Genomic DNA, 21,666 nt, shown 5'->3' on the forward strand with positions numbered 1-21,666 from the left:
GGATTAGAATCACTCATTGTGCTCTGCCATTGCCTGCAAATACCCGGGCCAGATACAAGGCTCTATCTCACTGGCCCCTCACACCTCAGAGGTGTGGACAATAACTCAGGGCCAGGTGGTGCAGTGGGGATGCCTCACCCAGAAACATCTCTGCAGCCTTTGGCAGCTGACAGATCTGCAGCCAGAACTGGGATTTTCGACAGGTTGGGCAGCATCTGTGGCGAGAGAAACAGAAGTTAACATTTCAAATTGATGATCATTTATCAGAACTGAAGAAAGGTCATTAATCTGGAATGTTAACTCTGTTAATGTCTCCACACCTGCTGCCTGACCTGTTAATTGTTTCCACTATTTTCCCGTTTCTATTTCAAATTTCCAACATCAGGATTATTTTTTCTTGCATTATTAGTAAGATGCGTTTGGATCTGGGGTGAAAACACAAGTAAACTTGCTTTGTATTCCTGATCAAGAAAAATATAATCAATGACTTACCATTGTAAAACATTTAGGTGGTAGCTATCAAGGATATTGCTTTAGGAAGGCCAAAATATTTCTGTCTTTCATGGCTTATGCTATAAAGACAAGCACATATGTAAAAATACTATGGTACATAGAGAGGAGTGCTTTAGATTGATCTAAAAGGCTAACTGAAAATTGCTGCAGATCTTGATTTGGAACTATCCTTGCTTGATATTTCATTCCTTGAACACCCAAATGGCACTGGTGGAAACAATTTACTAATTTAAAAAAAATCATCTCACAAACATTAAAAGGGAAAATGGGAATAATCACTGGGCCTGAAAATCTGCAATCCATAATACTGAAAGAAACTAGTGATGTGCGAAAGTGAGTGCTAAATCTGAATAATTAACTTATCTGGGAAACACAATTATAATGTACAATTAGAACCTTTGTTAATAGGTAATTGTGGAAAATTATTAAATTAATATTAAGATTCTCAACCTATTACAAAGGCAAGCTAATATGGTAGCTACTCTAGTTATGTGACTCAGATCAGATAGCTGTATAGGAGCAGGATGGTTTGTGCTGCTCCTCTGTGATTTGGAAACTGTCACAGAAGACAGCCTGGAGTCACCTCTGGTGGTCATTTGCCAGATCGTGGGTAGAGGAAAGTGGGGAGAAAAATAAAGGCTACATAATTATCTTTTTTTTTTGTATTGATTTTCAACTTCTCTTTCCTTTTTGTATTACCCTTTTTGAACCTGGCTTTAATATTTGGAAAAATCCTGAAAATTTGGCAAAAAAGTTTATTTAAAAATATTAAAATTCAGAACTCTAATGAGATGTAAAATGAAGTATGAAAGGTGAATGTCAAACACTAGTTCGAAATAAAAGACAATTAGTAAAGGCAGAGAAGTATAGATCATTGGCTTTAAAAGTCTTTGGCTTTTCTCTCATCAGCTATGGCTCAGTTGGTAGCACAGTGGTGTCTGAGTTAGAAGCTTCCGTGTTCAACTCGCACTCCAGAGACTGGGCACAAAATCTAGGCAGTCAATCCAGTGCAGTAGTAAGGGAATGTATAATGTTAGAGATGTAATTTTTTTGGCAGAGGCTTGACTCTAAGGCTTTCAACTCCACCAGGGCTGCTTTGCCACATTCCGGCTATGTTGTATTGGGCTGACATTTGTAAGTCTATACCTGCTCAGGTGTCCCTCATTGGACTCTCTTTAGAACTGCCTCCACATTGATGTGCAATCCTTTCTTAAAGCATCCAACCCAACGTGCACTTGATTCAATCAACTCAGCAGAATCCTGGGGATACTGAGTTCTTCTCCAGAACTCCCACAGCCTGAATTGTCTCCATCTGAATTGTCTATGCTGGAATCAATCAATATTAATTCACGACAGCACCCTGTGTGGACACTTTTGCTTCTCATCTTGTTTGCAAACTCTTGTAATGACATAACAATTTTCCTGAAACTTCTGTGAATAGCTCTCTCACATCATTCAGTCGACAAAATCTTCCTCTAAATTGCTTGCCATTGAGAATAGTGAGTAGTCCCAGAGTACCCCAGACTCTGGATGTCTTTTCTTCAGGGCCACCTCACTCACGTCTGCTTCTCTGGCCTGTTTGTTACTTTGCTCTGTGGGTCTGTTCCGCAACCTTCGGTTGGCCTCAGCAGGGTCTTCTATAATCGGTACCTTTGGTTCTAATATTTCACCTCTATTATAATGCAATACCTGCTCCATCTGTTGACCCACAGTGAAATAGATCCATGCCCAGCATTTGCTGTCAGACCCTCAAACAATTAATATTATGAATATATGACTCTTGAAGAATGCCTTTAGTATTCTCTTTACATCTCTGAAGGTATATTTATTGATATTATGCACTTTCACTGCAAATTCTCCTCTGGAGTACCCATTTATCATCACACGGCTTCATCACAGCCCTTGGCCCAATATTGCAAGATATTCCTTCAACTTCCTTAGTTTGCAACATCTGCATGCTTTAGCCAAACTGCTGACTTAGGTCTTCCCAGGAAGGTCTTGCGTTTAGTTGCTTCATTCCCCTTTCAGCTTGTGCTTCACATTCTTCGCCAAATGGACTGTGTCTGAATTCCATATGTAATAGAGCTGGTGGATCACCAGAAGCACCTTTTTCACAATGGCTGCCTTCATGGAGATAGTTGCTTATTTGCTGCACTCTCATGCCCTATTGTACTTTCCCTCACTGTCCCAGATAGTAGCCATCAAATTATTGCTTTCCATAGCTGTTCTTGGAGCTGCAACCTATAACCCTGGTCTGCAGTGTCTGTGACCTAGAGAGACTTCCTGATGCCTCTCAAGCCCATCTGATCGGTGGTCTATCAGTGCAGAGCCAATGCACACCAAAGTGTGAATGGTTTCCAGATCTCTTCACTACCAAGGCTATGATTCTTGTCAAAAACACAGTCCCTCATTCCGAGGGACTCAATCCAATCTATGCCTATGATCAGTGTTGCACGCTCCTGTTCCTTAACTGTGATAGGCTATCAGACCCATCTATCTCCACAGGTTCATCTTCCCATGTCTTGGAGGGTCCCTCTTGCAAAGGTGCCCAACAACATTTTGTTCCATCTCAAAAGAAGGTGGTTGGGGTATTTCAGACACATTTCCTGATTTGCTGCAGTATCAATGCATATATGTATCGTTACTTCTTCAATCAATAAAGAGCCCTTTTATGTACCATCCTCAACGTCCTCCTTGGGTGGATGATGAAGACCATATTCAATGTCTAACATTCCTTTTTCCATCTCCTCATCAACTGTGCAAGGAGTATCCTAGCAAGACTGTTCTATACCTTTACCCCCTTATGTCTAAGCCAAATGCTGCCACTGATTTCACTGTTGATATTTCATTCAGGGACTTGCTGCCCCATACAGTATTCCCTACCATGTGACAATTGTGGTACCCGGCCAACTTGAATGGGCATTGAGGCCATTGGCACCCGTAATATCCATGACCTGCAGCCTTCTCAGCTTTCCCACTCTGGTTTCCCATCAAATCCACTTAAGGTGTCCATGTGACTCAGTCAGGAAGAAAAGGACCATGCTGCCATTACCATTTCCTGGGCTGGTTCCCTGTTTGCATCTCAGAATCAAGTCCAGATCAACATTTTTGAATATCATCTCCATACTGATGCAATACTCCATGCTCCTTTCACCTGAATTCTCACTTGCCAATCCCCACACTAAATGATCCCACCAGGTCTGGAAATTAGACTGTTTTGCAGTGTCTTCATCTTGGCCACTACCTACAATCTAGTTCCTCTGGTCCCTGGTTACATGAGTAGAGCCTGTGGCTCTTAAAAATCTCTGAGGATGCCAGATTAAAATGTCTCTTCAGAGTTTTCACAGTATCCTTGTATGAAATCTTGTCCATGGTTCATGGTGCTCACCAAAGTCTCATCTGTCTCCAGCAACCTGCAAAGATCCTGCAACCATCCAAAGATGTACAACATTCTTGCCTTCCTCTTATTGCTAAAGGTTGTGTTGGTCTGTTCTGTGTCCTTCTCCAGGTCCTCAACAATATTATTCACCCTCATCCATATATGGGGCAAGTGGTTCAGGCAAACCTCTTATATCCACATTTCACCAGCATATCTACTATGTCCACTAACTGCCATCATCACTGCTGATCCTGGAGACTCCTGCTCTCTATTACTGGACTGCACTGAATCACTGTCCGCCATCCCCTCAAGCAACAAGATCCCAAAGCTGATTCCAATGTAGTGACTATGGGATCTTTATTACTACTTCTTACTGAGGTAAATAACAGAAGTAGAACTTTTAATAAAACACCCTTAATTCAAAGCAATAAACTCTCAACTAACAGTTGCATCTGGCACAACAATGTATCAAAGGTCAAACAACATGGTATGCTCAGATCTCAAAGGTACACTTACACAAACAGGCTTTCCCCAGGTAATGAACAGATTCCGTTTTTACAGTTGTCCATAAATCAATTTTGTCTATAAGTTGAAAAATACACAAAAATCACTTGATATAGAAACCATACCTCCACAGTATTGTAATGAATGGCGTCAAAAGTACATAAGACTGACAAGAAAGAACAGTTAATGAATATGGAGAGAGAGAGGAAACTAATTCTGCCATTTGTAGGAACAAACGTATGTACACATGTCAGACTTTTGAATTTCATAATATTATGTGTGCTCGATCATGTGTAGGGGGTGTCCATAAGTTGGATGTTCTTAACCTGTAGAAACTATGGTGGACATGACTTATACAGCAGTATTAAGACATATTATTTGGTTATTATTATGTTGCTATTTGTAGTATCTGGCTGTGAACTGCTCCTAATTTTGTTACAACAAAGACGAGAACAGTACTTCATTGATTTTAAAGCATATCTATTAAAGTGGAAGATACTATATAAATGCAGGCCTTCCTTTTCTTTTCAGGATATTCCAAAATACTTTATAATGAATTACTTCATTTAGCATTGTAGACATTGTTTAATAGGGAAGCACAGCAATCAATCTGTGCATACCAAGGTGCCGTAAAAAACAAACAACATAGCAACCAGTTAACTATTTGTAATGAATTTAACTTGTCAAACTGTTATGATCTACATTTCACTATTTGAAAATATGATAGAAGCTTGTTCTATAACTTTGAAAGTAGATTGTTACATTTCATAGGACTAATGGGAAGGAATGGGGAAAGGAACTTATTTAGAGTCAGCATTATCCTCCTGTGCTCCACAGCATGCAAGATGGGCTTGTAGTGGTTTTAAGTCTCGTACACCACGATCTGCCTTAAATGAAGGTAACCCACTGCACTGATGGAGTGAAGTTGGTTCTGTGGGTGAACTCCTTGGTATCCAAGTGGTAGAGCAATATGATAGTTTTCTCAAGCATTCCTAATGTCCGTAACCACTGACTTGATAATGAATTTTCAAAATTTGCTTATTTTCATGAGCAATCACCATGTGTATTGTGTGTTTCAGTGAATTAAAGACTTCAAATGTTGATAACAAAATAGCTTATTACTTAACAGGTGCTAACAAATCATTGTTACAGATGCACTCCAATTGGTTATGAGTTTTGCCAGTCACAAAATTATTTTCAGGAACTGCCTACCGTAAAAACTGAACTTCACTGATCTAAAAGCCTTGTGCTCAATTTTCCAGTTTAAGAAAATGAATGTTGAGGCCATTGACTCAGAGTAAAGTACAAAGTGTTGCATTTTGGGAACAAGTGTAAATTGATGTATTTTGGGAAGTTAAACCGGGCCAGGACTTACACAGAGAATGGTAGGGCTCTGCGAAGTGTTCTAGAACAGAGAGACCTTGGGGTAAAAGTACATATTTCCCTGAAAGTGGCAACACAGGTAGACAGGGAGGTGGAGGAGGATATGGCATGGTTGCACTTATCAGCCATTTATGTTCCAGTTGTAAAAACGTTGGTTAGATTGCAATTGAAGTATTGTATGCATTTCTGGTCACCATGCTGTAGGAAGGATGTGATTAAGCTGAGAGAGAGTGCAGAAAAGATTCACAAGGATTTTGCCTGGACTGGAGGGCTTGAGTTATAAGGAGAGATTGGATGGGCTGGGACTGTTTTTCCTGGAGCGAAGGTGGCTGAGGGGTGACCTTAGAGAGGTTTATAAAATCGATAGTCATAATTTTCCCAGGGTAGGGGAGTCTAAAACTAGAGGACAGGTTTAAGAACCGAACCATTTATGGGAGCAGGTAACCCACTTCGCATGGATGATTCGGAGGTTGTGAGGGAGGAAGTAGAGAGCATTGGCCATTGTCAACCTTTATTCACTACAAAAGGCCTTGCCTGAATAATGAAAGAAGTCTTGCAAGTGACCTGACTCCATTTCAGTCTTGTAAAACTGATTCCCCCCTCCAACCTCAAAGATTCTTTTAAGCAAAGCACAAACGGGTCCATTTCCCTCTGTCAGGGCCTAATTTACTGTTTTGGCTGCACTACTTTATCATAGAGCATCTGTTTCAGCTGCAGGGTATATCCACAGTCCAACATGTTGGCAGTGGCCAAAGCCTGCATTGCATCCCGATTAACATCACTGTTGTGGCCCAGGCATCTTTTATACGTGTGTTTTGCAAAGCAGCACACGATTATCCAAAAATTCATTCAGCCTCGTGGCTATAAGGTTACTATTGTATACAAAATCAATATTGGTCCACAATTCAATCCATTTACAGAAATGCAGTGACTCACGCCTTTAGATGATATCTGCAATGGGTAACAGCTGGATGAAAAAGAACATGCCTGAGAAAGATGAGGGAGGAGAGTTTGATAGGATAAAAAGCCACAGATAACAATATACAAGCAATAGAGAATGGGTAGTATTGGAGATAAGATTCAATGAGATCCACTCTGGAAATTAAAGTTGAAAAATGTCATTGTAAAGAAATTGGCCCAGATTTATCAATTTATCGCAATGTTAATCCAGTACTTTTCTTTTGAGTTTTCTACCACAACATAAACAGAGGTTCTATCCCTTCAAGTGCAGCCCAGCAGAGGAATTGTGTTTGTGCACCCCTAATGAAAGCAAACAAAGGTATTAACAGACCATAGTTGCCCCTGCAAAGACATGGGCAAGGAGCAGTTAATCCCAAAGGGACTCTTCATTGAATGGGATTGACTTCAATATTATAATTCTAAGTGAACTCATCTACAAACTCCAAGATCTGGGACTCAACACCTCCCTCTGCAACAGAATCTTTGACTTCCTGACCAATAGACTGCAATCAGTAAGGACAGGCAGCAACACCTCTGCCACGATTATTCTCAACACTGATGCCCCACAAGGCTGCATTCACAGCCCCCTACTCTACTCCCTACTCAATCCATTCTGCATGGCCAGATTCTGCTCCAACTCCATTTACAAGTTTGCAGCTAATATCACCACAGTGAGCTGTATCTCAAATAATAATGAGTCGGAGTACAGGAAGGAGATAGAGAGCTTAGTGACATGGTGTCATGACAACAACCTTTCCCTCAATGTCAGCAAAAGAGCTGGTCACTGACTTCAGGAAGGTGGGGTGGTGCACATGCTCCTGTCTACATCAATCGTGCTGAGGTCGAGAGGGTTGAGAGCTTCAAGTTCCTAGGGGTGAAAACCACCAATAGCCTGCCCTGGTCCAACCACATAGACGTCAGAGCCAAGAAAGCTCACCAGCACCTCTACTTCCTCAGGAGGCTAAAAAAATTTGGTATGTTCCCTTTGACCATCACCAATTTTTATCAATGCACCATAGAAAGCATCCTAGCCAGATGCAACATGGCTTGGCATGGCAACTGCTCTGCCCGTGACCACTGCAGAGAGTTGTGGACACAGCTCAGCTCCTCATGAAAACCAGCCTCTCCTCCATGGACTCTGTCTACACTTCTTGCTGCCTTGATAAAGCAGCCAGCATAATCAAAGACTCCACCCACCTCGGACATTGTCTCTTCTCCCCCCTTCCCATTGGGTGGAATATACAAAAGCCTGAAAGCATGTACCACCAGGCTCAAGGACAGCTTCTATCCTGCTGTTATATGACTATTGAACTCACAATCTACCTCATTATGACCTTGCAGCTTATTGTCTGCCTGCATTGCACTTCCTCTGTAATTGTAACACTTTATTTTGCATTCTGTAATGGTTTTACCCTGTACTATCTCAATACCCTATGTAATGAATTGACCTGTATGAGCGGTATGCAAGACAAGTTTTTCACTGTACCTTGGTAAAAGTGACAATTATAAACCAATTTACCAATTTACTGCAGGTTATAGGCCTATCAATGATGGAGCAATGAAGTTTCTGAAAATTATTTGCGACTCCAGCCCATCACTGGCTGTTTAATCTGGGTGTGCTTGGATACTGGCATCTGCTTTATTATCCACTCCCTTCATCAAGGGGAACCTAAACGATTAAACTGAGATTCCAGCTCCATGTGCAATAGGACCACTAGAACGTTCAGATTTTCATCCCATTTTGCACTGTGACTACTTTGCATGCCAGAGTGCAAAGTAAGTAGCTTAAAATTATTGTAGCTACAAGTGAGAGCAATGCTTGAGCTTTGAATGGAAGCCTAGAGAGCTCAATTATTCCCCATTACTGTGTAGCAGGAGATAGAGTTCAGACATTTAAAATTACAAAGGAAATTGATCAAATAGCGTGTTGAAATAGCAAAGAACCCATAGCTCTGGCAACAGCTTTTGGTTAGCATAAGGTAAATATTTTTATAACTTTAATGTGGCTGTCACACATAGAAAATCGAAACAACCAATCACCAAATGTATGGAATCTTTTGAAGGGCACTATGTTTTTCAGGCAGATTTAGTTCCTAGAACACTCAAAGCTTCTCTCCTTAGTCTCAGGGATAACTAATCCTGCTGGAAATTCTCAGTAAAATCCTTCTTGTGCAGGCAATTTTCAAGGGCTTCTCAGCAAAAAGTATTATCAATTGTAGAAGGAGGGTGAAATTGGATAAGGCAATACTATGAAATAGCCAGTCCATTTTACACCCTCTGCTAAAGTCAGTGGGGGTATTGGGGGAATGTTGGAGTTGTGTGAAATATGCTGCAGACTTGCTATTGCCCTTTCAGGATACCAGTAATGATCAATTTCACACTCCACAATGCATTTCCTCCTTGGATAGGCAGCAGTGCAATGTATCTTAAATAATATCACAGCACACCAGAAATTACTTCATCAGCAGGAGTCCCGTCCCTGTCTACTAAAAGTGTTTAAGAACAGTTCTCCAATGTGTTCCTCCATAAGGAGCAATGCTTTTCCAAGGAGGTGTTGATGTGAATACACTACATCCTGCAGCCAGAGAAGTGGAACAATATTGCCTGTGGCAGGAAAGTAAGAGTCACCATAAATCTCCATGCCTTGCTGCTTTCCTAGATGCCCAGATTGGCTTTCAATAGAACTACTTGGCTCCAGATCTCATAACCTTGATCTAGCATTCCAGAGTTGTGGAGAAGGACTGCCCTTGACACCAGGGCAGTATCTGACAGAGTATGGCATCTAGGAGCCCTGGTAAACATGACATTAATAGGCATCAAGGAAGACACCCCATGCTTGAAGTCATCCCTCACACAGAGGTTGTTGGACGTCAATCACCTCAGCCCCCAGACACCACTGCTGGAGTTCCTCTGGACAAGCCTGAAAGTACATCGTATTAACAGAAATAATGGGGTGAGCTCAAGGGTGATAGCAGAGATAGCTCTAGAAGGCCTCCAAGAATGATGCCAGAGTAACCTGATGCCTTGTTAGGGCAGCTGCATATATAAGAGATATAGCCATGAGGTAACCATGTACGAGATCTTCACATACTTTGATCATGCAGGGTTAATGATGTTAGAACTGACTGATTATGAGCTGATCTACCTGATTGGCCCCATACTGATAACCATAAGTTCATATATTGGATGGGGATGCTGTAGCTTACCTTGACATGTGAATAAGAATGCCATACTTTGTACAATCAGAGAGTCTGAGTAAAGTGAATGGGCAACTCTCTCCTGCAGGTGTAAGATTGATCAAAAGAAATATATTTCTGCTTGACCTGAGGATGGGATGCTGTGTGATTCTTTGCTCCACAAAAACTTAAGAGTAGTGAGCAGGATCTTCCCTTCTCAGACAATGCAAAGCAGACCTGAAGTATAGCTTGAGCAAGTGCAGTTTAAATACCACCTGTAGGTTTAAGGTAAGCAGGCTGATGGGCACCCACTTGGTTAGGGATCCAAATCCTTTAAACCAGAACTTCCTAGACTAGCCCAGGGTAAAAGGTGTAAGGAAACACGAGTATAGGTGAGATGGTAGGAAATGGAAGAGCCCTGAGATGTGGCCAACGGAGTTATTAGCCGATGCATTCAAATTAAAACTAAGAAAGCTAATAAACCCAATTGTCCAGAAGGATTAGTACAAAAAGCAGCACAAGAATATAGGAGAAAAGGCTGGCTTACACTACCGCAGCAGTAGTGTAAATGGGTGGTTGATGGCTGGTGTGGAGGCAGTGGGCCAAAGGCCTGTTTCTGTGCTGTTTCTATAATTGACAGTATGAGAAAGGCAGAGGTGGAATCCCATAAGGTGTCAGTCTTTGAGGACAGCTGATTGTTGCTTCACTCTCTAGGGTGGCTCAGCAATTCTTGAAACCTGCTGGACTGCTGTTATACCAGAACCATGAAGGGAACCACCTGAACTTCCAATGCAGCATCCAGACACTGGCTGGTTTCTGTTTATATGTACAATAGACACTGAGACATCAGACTCTGCAAATTGTTCGGGTTCACAAGCCTTAAGATGGAACTGGTCAAGTCCACGCTAGAAAATATGAGCTGCAAGCTTCACACAAAACCATGTGCATAATTGGTCGTTGGCTCCCATATGCTCCTTGACAATGCATGCTTTTGGACAGGCCTACCAACACAAGCATTTCATTTCTGCATTCCCATCAGTCTCCTTCTCCAGGATGCTCCACCAAAGTCCTCATCTAATCTTCTGTAGTAGCAGAGATTAACTTCACCCTCTGTGTAACTGGCACCTGAGGTACCTTTTCCCTTGCCTGACTACACACTACCTAAGCACAGTGATGCTGTCTGTCAAGTGATCTCAACAGTGTGCAAAGTGACAATAACCAAGTTGGTGGCTGAGAATACAAGATAGAGTAATAACCTACTCTCTACATTTCTCTGGCTACTCTTATATCATTGTCTGACCAAAAAAAATTCTTGTTTAATTGTAAAGAGACAGGCATGAGGGTAGTATAATGAGAAAAGGATGCTTGAAGGGTATGAAGTGCATGCTTACTGTATCAGCAACTTATAAATTGGGTGAGACTGAGATGTGAGAAGGATTAGGTTTCAACATACCATCATCTTCAATTGTCTGCATCACCTCCAGCTACTAGCTCTGACTGCTGCCATGATATTCGGTGATTGAGGTGTTAGACCTGTGCTCATCCCCACAAGTCTGCTGTTGCTCATGTCAACTGCAAGGGGATGGCTGGATGGAGGGAGAATTCTCTTAGTAAATGCTTTGTAATTAACTCTGGTGAAGTGCTTGCACGATTTGAATAGTTGGCAGTGTGTACAAGTTGAGAGGTGTGGCTCTATCTGAAGCATTCAAACGTATTTACCAAACTCTGTTAGGGTCTTGTGAGGCATTTGAATGAAGTTCCAACCCTGAATGCAGAGATTGTTGGTATGTGAGGGATGAGAGTTTATTGCATGGAGCAATAGGAGAAGAGGAGGAGAGGATGCAGCCAGTAAGTTTGTTGATTTATTCACTAATTTTATTCATGTGTAAGATCACTGAGCATCTTGTAACGCTGCATCCATCCTGGCTGATTAAAAAATAATGAGTCCATTTTAAACATCTAACATTTTTAAAGCCCTTTGTTTATCACATGCTCTGAAAGGCATTACACTCATTCAGGGACATATGATCTATTGATTTCAGTGTTGGATTAAACTAATACTAGGAAGATCATAGGTATGATTCCTATATCCATGCTGATTTTGTTGATTTCAGTTACAGCCAGGGAATTGGGTGAAAATTCCCCAGGTATTACTGTTTAAGGGAGAGAGAAATTAACTACTATGATGCTGGAGGAACTCAGCAGGCCAGGAAGCATCCATGGAGAAAAGCAGGTAGTCAACATTTCAGGATAAAATGGACACCAAAGACTGTCTGTCACCCGAGTAGATGCATTTCTGCATCTTATCAATTCCTTCACCAACTGAAGGGTCCTGAACTGAAACGTTGACCGCCTGCTTTTCTCCACGGATACTGCCTGGCCTGCTGAGTTCCTCCAGTGTCGTAGTGTTTTTCATCTAGATTCCAGCATCTGCAGTCCTTTGTTTCTCTAGAGAAATTAACCACATCCTTTTCTCTCCAAATGCTTTCCTATAACCTCTCCTGGATGCTGAATGAGGATAAGATCTGGTTTGGTTCCAATGGTCTTGTGGTTAAACAATTTTCTCACACCCTGTGTTTAGGCTGAATTGTTAAAATGGACACCAAAGAGTGTCTGTCACCCAGGTAGATGCATTTCTGCATCTTATCAATTCCTTCACCTTGGATAGCTGTGATGTCAGCATGCCCAAATATAATGAAGCTCTTTGAGGAGATTCAGGTTCAATATCATAAGTAATAAAATGTTGCAAAAAAAGCACAGCATAAAAAGTTTGACAAACCAATCACCATAATGTAATGAAGTCCTTTCTATCCAAACAATATTAACCTTATAAAATACATATGATGGAAAACAAAAATCTCTTAGCAATATTTTGTCTCTTTCCAATAACCTTGTTCACAGTACGAGTTTGTCAACACTACCTAAACTCCCATCCCTTTCCTCAGCCCCTCAACCACAACCAAAGAACTACATTTGTTTGTTGTTGTAACTGGCTAGAGTCCATCAGGATACAACCAGCAACATCCTCACTACTTCTGATTTGCTTTGGTCCTCAAGCTGGCAAGGACTAAGATCTACAACCATTGGTGCTGCCCATTTGGGGTATGTATTCAACGGTAGCAGGCACATGGGAACAACATCACCAGGAGATCTGCAGGTTCTCCCGCAAATCACACCACCATCCTGGCACGGAAATGTTTTGCTGTCCTCAGTGGTTGGATACAAATCCTGGCTCTCCCAATGGAGCTGTGATATGGGAGTACCTTCAATACAAGGGCCTCACCAACAACTTCTCAGCAAATAGGAATGGCAATAAATGATGACTTGTCAATAATGCCTGCATTCTGTAATCAAATTTAAAGAAATCCATTGAACGGAAGCCCCTATGCATATTTAAAATATTTTAATGGTATATGATCCAGCACCAGTTTGGTAGGGTTCAAACAAAAAAAAATCAAATTAGGTACAAAACTCTCAAATATCACTTCCATCTCACGAAGTGGTGGTGCTGCCTGTATGGAAGCTAGGAAAATGAAGAGAAGCAAGCAGACAGGAAAAGCTTACCCAGGACAAAGCTGTACTGGTCTTGAAAAAAAGTACCTAATTTTAATGAATGTACATTGTATGAAGAGGTTCTGGCTCAGCAGGGAGATAATGGAAAAGATCTGTGCCTTGTTGGCTTTGGACTTAGATGGATTTCTAGTAACTTGAACAGTTGGCAGATACTGACAGTTCAGCATTGCTATTCCTTGTAGCTGGTGATTTTATTGAGGTAAGGGTTATGGATTGCACCAGTGTTTAAGGAACTGTGCTTTCCACAAATCACAACAAAATAGGAGCAGGAGTAGGCCACCAATCCCTTCAAGCCTGCCCCACCATTCAATATGATCCTGGCTGATCAATGCTGGCCTCAACTTCTCTTCTGTGCCAGTTCCCCATAGCCCTCAATTCCTTGATCTTTCAGTAAATAATCTAGCTCCACCTTATGTAATGATCTGGCCTCCACCACCCTTGGAGGCAGAGTTTTAAATGACTGGGCCCTTATGTAGCTTCGTCCCCTTGTTTGTGACTCAAAACTATCCAGGTGTGGCCTCACCAACACCATGTACAAATGTAACAAATACCCCCCATTCTTAAACTGCAACCCCCTTACAATAGAGGCCAATATGCTATTTGCCTTCTTAACTACATGTTGGACCTTTTTGGTAACATTTTGTAATTCATACACTAGAACACCTAGATCCCTCGAAACTTTACTCTTTAAAGAATATAGAACAGTACAGCACAAGAATAGGTCCTTTGGCCCACGATGTTGTGCCAAACTAATTTGCAGTTGCTCTATATTTAGATAATAATCTGCCTTTTGATTCCTCTTTCCAAAGTGCATTTCCCCACACTTTCCCACATTAAACTCCATTTGCCAGGTTTTCGCCCAATCACTCAATCTATAGCTCATTGCAGAATCACAATGTTCTCATCACAGCATGCCTTCCACCTATTTTTATATCATTGGAAAACTTGGAAACCTTACATTTTGTTCCCTCTTCCAGGTCAATAATGTAAATAGTACAGGTCCTCTCCAGATTACGAATGCCTGACTTATGCATGGCCCATACATCTGATCGAGCATTTGGGAAACCACTGGGATGGATTTACTGGCTGCTGCAGGGCCATAGGCATCTTCTGACACCTGGGAACTCAGTCCAGGGCTGCATTTCCGACTTGCGAACTGTTCAGATTACGAACAGTTCACAGGAACGGAACCTTGCTGTAACCTGGACAGGACCTGTAAACAATTGAGGGCCATGCTAACACATTTCCTACGGGACATACCACCAGCCCCTTAAGTGCCACCTATCAAACAAGCTTGCCGAGAATGCAAAGAAACAGGAGGACAACTGCAGAGTTTTACAGATTGTGTAAATCTGAAAGAAAACAGAACATGTTCTAATACTCAACCAGTGAAAATTTGGCAAAAGGAATGAGAGTTTCATTCTGAAGTTCACCAACTTGAAATGACAGCTGTTTCTTTCCCTACATATACTGCCTGAGCAGTTGAGTTTTTCCAGCATTTTTTGTTCACAGCGTAGAGAAACAGTTGGCTCTGTGCCAGAAAATGTGTACCTTGGAGACATGGCCATTATTAGTCAATCTAATGATCTGCTTCAACCATAATGACCTTACATATACAAGCACTGTGTGTCTCCCAAAGAAATAATCATCTTCGTTGCAAATCCTCTTTATTCATTTGTGGTTGTTGGTTCCAGGTCAAGTAAACCAGCTTACTTCAATGTGTCACTTGTCTTGGAAGCCGAACTTTAGATGAGTTATGTCTAAAACCTGGTATATTAAGATGCCTTGACAATGTCTTTTAAGCAAGTTTACTACCAATAAACACAGCAATCATATTGCAAACTTTTGGTACAACCAAAATACTTAGCACCTTGTTCATTCCAGGCAAGCAGTGTAGAATAAACTTATAAGGTATAAAAGCTGGAAAAAGCATACGATTCTTTGAGTTCACAGATACATACACATAAGGACAAACACGTAAATTTTCTTGTCTGCTCTCTGGAGAAAATTTTGGACAAATTTGGGTGGCTGAGAGTGGAAAAGTCAGTCATCCAGCACGGAAACAGGCCATCTATCCCACCATGTCCATGCTGACCAGTGGACACCCATCCAAATTAATCCCATCTCCTAGCACTCTGTGCAGAGGCTATTCAAGTGCTTGTCTCGACACCTCTTAAATGCTGTCAGTGACTCTACTGCCACCATTCTCTCTGACAGTATATTCCAGGTACTCACCCCTCCCTGGGTGGAAAAATTCCTCCTCAGATCCTTTACCCTAAATCTATGTCCTTTAGTTTTATCTACCTCTCAAATGAGTAAAAACTTTCCTGCAGTCTACCTTATCTATACCCCTCAATTTTATGTACCTCTTATCATATCCTCTCTTAACCTCCTCCACTCCAGGGAAAACAGACCTCTCAAATGAGTAAAAACTTTCCTGCAGTCTACCTTATCTATACCCCTCAATTTTATGTACCTCTTATCATATCCTCTCTTAACCTCCTCCACTCCAGGGAAAACAGACCTCTCAAATGAGTAAAAACTTTCCTGCAGTCTACCTTATCTATACCCCTCAATTTTATGTACCTCTTATCATATCCTCTCTTAACCTCCTCCACTTCAGGGAAAACAGACCTCTCAAATGAGTAAAAACTTTCCTGCGGTCTACCTTATCTATACCCCTCAATTTTATGTACCTCTTATCATATCCTCTCTTAACCTCCTCCACTCCAGGGAAAACAGACCTCTCCAGTCTCTCGTCATAACTGAAATGTACCATCCCAGGCAACATCCTGGTGAATTTCCTCTACTCTGTCCTTCATTACTCCCTTGGGCCCTATGGTTCTCATTTAAGATAACCCCAATTTATTGCCCTCTTCCCAACCCCCATGCCCAAATGCTGCATGTAAATTTCCCCCCTCTCCCATCTGTATCTTCGGACTACCAGACTGGTAGACCTGCTGTAACAGTGCAAATGGTTCAAAAAGCTGCAAATGGAGAGGTCCTCTAATCATCTGCTTGCAGAAGGTCTTTATCTTGACTGACAGTTCGATCAGCATTCTGTGCAATGCTCCTTTTATCCTTTTATGCCTTTTGCCTCTCTAAGTATTGCAGAAGCAAACCTACTTCAACAACTGCTTGTGCTCTCGTGGGGGCATTGATAGGTGCCTTCCTGTTAACAGAAATCCTGCCATAAATAATAACTCTGATCCAAGAGACAGGCCATTAGTCACGGCTGGGCAGCTGTCACAATAAGGAAAATACAGTCCTAAAATCTAAAGTCAATGCAATCATTTGATTGAATAGGATAGGGCAGGAACATTTTTTGAAGAAGTCAATCATTTACCAATAAGCACTGAAGCTCCAGAGACAGTTCACCATACAGAGGCCTTTGAAGTTTGCAAAATAAAGCTCTGTCCACATATTTGTGTGAGGGAGGTAGTTTAAACAGGCAGATGGCTGTCAGGGTAAGTAGGAAATGCATAGAACATAGAAAAACTACAGCACAATTCAGGCCCTTCGGCCCACAAAGCTGTGCCGAACATGTCCCTACCCTAGAAATTACTAGGCTTACACATAGCCCTTTATTTTACACAGCTCCACGTACCTATCTAACAGTCTCTTGAAAGACCCTATTGTATCAGCCTCCACCACCGTTTCCGGCAGCCCATTCCACACACTCACCACTCTCTGAGTAAAAAACTTACCCCTGACATCTCCTTTATATCTACTCCTCAGCACCTTAAACCTATGTCCTTTTGTGGCCACCATTTCAGCCCTGGGGAAAAGCCTCTGACTATCTACCCTATCAATACCTGTCATCATCTTATACACCTCAATCAGGTCCCCGCTCATCCTCCGTCTCTCCAAGGAGAAAAGGCCGAGTTCCCTCAACCTGCTTTCATAAGGCATGCTCCACATTCCAGGCAGCATCCTTGTAAATCTCCTCTGCACCCTCTCTATGGCTTCCACATCTTTCCTGTAGTGAGGCAACCAGAACTGAGCACAATACTCCAAGTGGGGTCTGACCAGGGACCTATATGGCTGCAACAATACCTCCCGGCTCCTAAATTCAATTCCCTGATTGATGAAGGACAATACACCATATGCCTTCTTAACCACAGAGTCAACCTGTGCAGCTGCTTTGAGCGTCCTATGGACTCGGACCCCAAGATCCCTCTGATCCTCCACACTGCCAAGAGTCCTACCATTAATACTATTTTCCGCCAACATATTTGACCTACCAAAATGAACCACTTCACACTTGAAATGCACTTGAATTTTGTGAACGTTGAAAAATTGGGCCTTGTGTAGCATTCAAATTTATAAATAGGAAATTCACAGCTGCAAGTAAAAATATTTTAACATATCTTGGCCTATATTAGCCTTTAAGGTGAGGGGGGAAAGTTTAAAGATGTGCAAGGCAAGATTTTTTTTTATTTACACGGAAAGTGCCTGGAACATGTTGTCAAGGGGTGTGGTAGAAGCAGATATGATGGCAATGTTTAAGAGGCATTCAGAGAGTCAGATGAACAGGCTGGGAACAGAGAGATATGGACCATATGCAGGCAAATGGGACATCATGGTCAGTGCAGACATAGTGGGCTGAAGTGCCTGTTCCTATGCTATACCTTTCTATGTTTCTATATTTCCATCTTTAGCTCTGGGTGAGATTTGCATGAGATTAACGGTAAAACAACTTTCATTAATGTGTTATTTTGAACTTAATAACTATACATATTTGCATTTAAGGAACTGTCTTTGAAATATTGTTCACAGAATTGAGAAAGCCAGCTGAAACATGGGATTTACACAATAAAACCAATCTTGTCTTTAAGCCAGCAGGTTGTAGAGTCAAGAGCCACTCTAGAGACTTGAGCACAAAATTTGTGCTGACACTCTTGTGAAGCAATGCATTAATGGCATACTGTTGAAGTTGCTGTCTTTCAGATAAAAAGATAAACTGAAGGCTCATCTGCCCTTTCAGGTAGTTGCAAATAATCATGAAGCACCATTTCAAAGAGCTTGTAAACTCTCCCCAACGTCCTTGTCAATCTCCGAATCACCAATCTGCTGTCCATTCCCCACCAGCTGAAACCCAGATTTACAGGAGAAGGGAAGTCCTTTGATCATTCAGGGCCCATGCAATAGCACAGATTGCCTTTGGCCACATGTTCTGTGGGATTTTATGGCTTGCCTTTTGTTCACCAGTCCATTAGCATGCCTTTACAGACAACATTCCATTTCTAGTCAAGTGCTTTTTGCCTAGTAGAGAATGTTTATCTGAAATGAGCAGGAGAGCTCTTTAATGCAACCAATGAATGTGGATATAAATCAAACCAGACTTATTCAGGATTTTTGTCATGGAGTCTTAACAAGTTCAGAATACTTCCTTTTCAACTATATTACTTTCAAAGCACATACTTGGGATAAAGTTACACTATCTTTTTGATTATAGCAATGTACAGTACAATGATGACATATGTGATTGTACTGAAAATAAGCTGTTTTAGTAAAAGCTGGTTGATTATTTTCTTCAAGTACACTTATAGTTTTAATAGTACAATTAAATAATTAATAGCATCCTTCATATAATTGCTATCTACTGAAGATGACTGATTAAAGACTTCCCATTCACACACAGATTGCAGCTAAGTGTCTATGATCACCACCATAAAAGAGACACTGTCTCCTACAAAATTTCTGGTGGCTTTGCCAGAAGACTGATTTAAGCATTTCCAGATAACAAACATTAGCTGTCCATCCACTTCTGGGGAAAAACAGTTATTAATACTGATTACTTACTTATTGCAAAAGGATTATGGCAGAAATCTGCCAACTGGAAAAAATAGCTTACTTTGCTCGGGGATGTGAAATCTTGTTTGAAACAATGTAGTTGACTGCGAGTTCTCTTTGTCCTTCATTTACTTAGTTCCATTCCCAACGCCAAGCAACCCATGCTGTGCCACAACAAACTAAGCTTGGTATGCAGATTTGGTGTGATAAATTGAGAGTATCATTTATGACACATTAGCATTAGGCAATAACTCTCTCCACCAAGAAGAGTAAACATCTCCCATGTGGCAATACATTCTACAGCAAGACCATCACCAATATTTTGGTGGAAAGTGGTGGCCACCATTGGTGGGTAATGCACCACCTGACTCTTCAAAGTCTCTTCATCATCCAGAAGGTGCAAATCAGGAGCGAGGTGGAATATACAGCACTTTGCTGAATGAGCACAACTCTAACAACACTCGAACTTAACATAAGCCAGAATAACATAGCACATTGTTTTTCACTTCATCCATCACGTTAAAATTTCACTTGCTCCACACACAGTTGTGGCTACAAGAATGCAATGCAGTAACTCTCCAAGGATTCTCCAAACCAACCTAAAATGATGAGGACAGGAAGTATTCTTTCAGTAATAGACCATCCTGAGTTGGAGATACATCACCTTTCTTTTATTTTCTCAGAGTCAAAATCCTGGGATACCCTCATCATCAGCATCATGGGAGTACCTCCACCACATTGATGGCAGCTGTTCAAGAAGCTGGATCACTAATGTGGCTTATCAACAACCTTTCAAGAGCCATTATGCTTGGGTAATAAACATTAGCCTTACCAGAAATACTCAGACACTGATTGAATTAAAAAGAAGTTTATCCACATTTTCATACTTTGTTGGTGAGAAAAAGGCTCGACCTACATCAAAGAATTCAGATTAAGGATTCTTAAAAGTGATTTAAATGGTCTAATGAGGTTTTCCTTCTTCACAAAGTCAGTTTTTTTGCACTTCAGCCTTGTTCCGCGGCATTTATATTTTGCTACTTGCAATAAATTCAACTGGTAATTTGGCCTGAATTATATGGTCTAACAGGCTGATGTTTCTTTGCCTTTCAAAGAGCATGCATGTCAATGGGGCAGCTTACTTGAAACTTCTGTTAAAATAAGCTGGTAAAAATGCCAATGGTTAATCCATACCAGACTATTCAACATTATGCATGACGTTAAATTTTAGATCATGGGAATGTGGACATTCCTCAAAAAGTTGACTTTTGATTGGATTTTGAGAATGTCTAAATCATAATAAGTATCACCAGTTGAAGAAAAAATATGTATGATAAAATATAACCAATTAGCAAATAATTTCCTTAAAATTAGTTGACGTACCTTTGATATTTAAACTACTCTTTCTGAACACTTAAAAATAAAGTAAGTAGAATTAGTTATTTTGAGAAAGCACGTACCATCTTTGCAGACAGGGCAGCACTGATCTGGTTCGTATACTGGATCCACACATTCAACCTGAGCACATTCTGCTACGGAACAGTGTACTTCCCCATTGGGCTCACAGCGACATTTCTCGCAGGGAGAAACCTAAAATGGAAACACCATTTGAGCAGTGACAGGACAAGGCTCACTTCATTGGAGTTACATTTATGAACATAGGAAACAACTTATTAATGAAGATCTGTGGGGCATGCTTTGCAATCATAGAGTGCACCACACTGTACACTCTGTTGTATCATTGAATGGGAAAGAACTATGAAAAGAACAAGGTAGGTTTAATGTTGTACAATACCCTTTTCCAGATTGTTCGCACTGTGATGGGAATGGGAGCATGATAATTATACCATGTTCCTGTGTTTAGAATGTTTACAATCTGAACGTTATTTTTATAAGTTCTCATAATGTGGTGAAACCATCTGAAGCAAATGTGAAAAATATATCAATGGCAACATTGCCTGATACAGGGATTGTTGTTTCAAACATCATATTGCCCAAATGAAGAGTGTAATGGAAGTTAATGAGAATGTTTCCTATTATATTATGTCATATCTTCTTATGACATAGAAGGAGCCATTCAGTCCATCAAGCCTAGCCCAGCTCACACAGCAATCCCTTTAATCCCATTCTCCTACTTGATATTCCTGACACCTATTCTTTCTCACATGCTCAACACCCTGGTTTTCTTGCCACTCACTTGCACAAGGGTTAGTCTACCAACCATATCTTTGGGATGTGTGATGAAAATGGAGCTCCCAGGGGAAACTCACATAGTCACAGAGAGAATGTACAAACTCCGGGCAGACAGCAGAACTAACTGCTACTCCGGTGCGAGACAGATTGGTTAACCATTCTAGGTCAACATCAAGATCTGTCTTAAATATT

General features: G+C 41.1%; 1 protein-coding gene across 1 annotated transcript in view; it reads right to left on the bottom strand.

The window, feature by feature from the left end:
* Positions 1–21,666, bottom strand: part of vwc2 (von Willebrand factor C domain containing 2) — an 83,934-nt gene that overhangs the window by 36,228 nt on the left and 26,040 nt on the right. The window contains exon 3 of the mRNA XM_052016608.1: positions 20,742–20,871. Coding sequence (XP_051872568.1) covers positions 20,742–20,871 — 130 coding nt within the window. The remainder of the gene's footprint in view (positions 1–20,741; positions 20,872–21,666) is intronic.

This window comes from Pristis pectinata, chromosome 5 (genome assembly GCF_009764475.1).
Source record: "Pristis pectinata isolate sPriPec2 chromosome 5, sPriPec2.1.pri, whole genome shotgun sequence".
Classification (NCBI taxonomy): Eukaryota; Metazoa; Chordata; class Chondrichthyes; order Rhinopristiformes; family Pristidae; genus Pristis; species Pristis pectinata.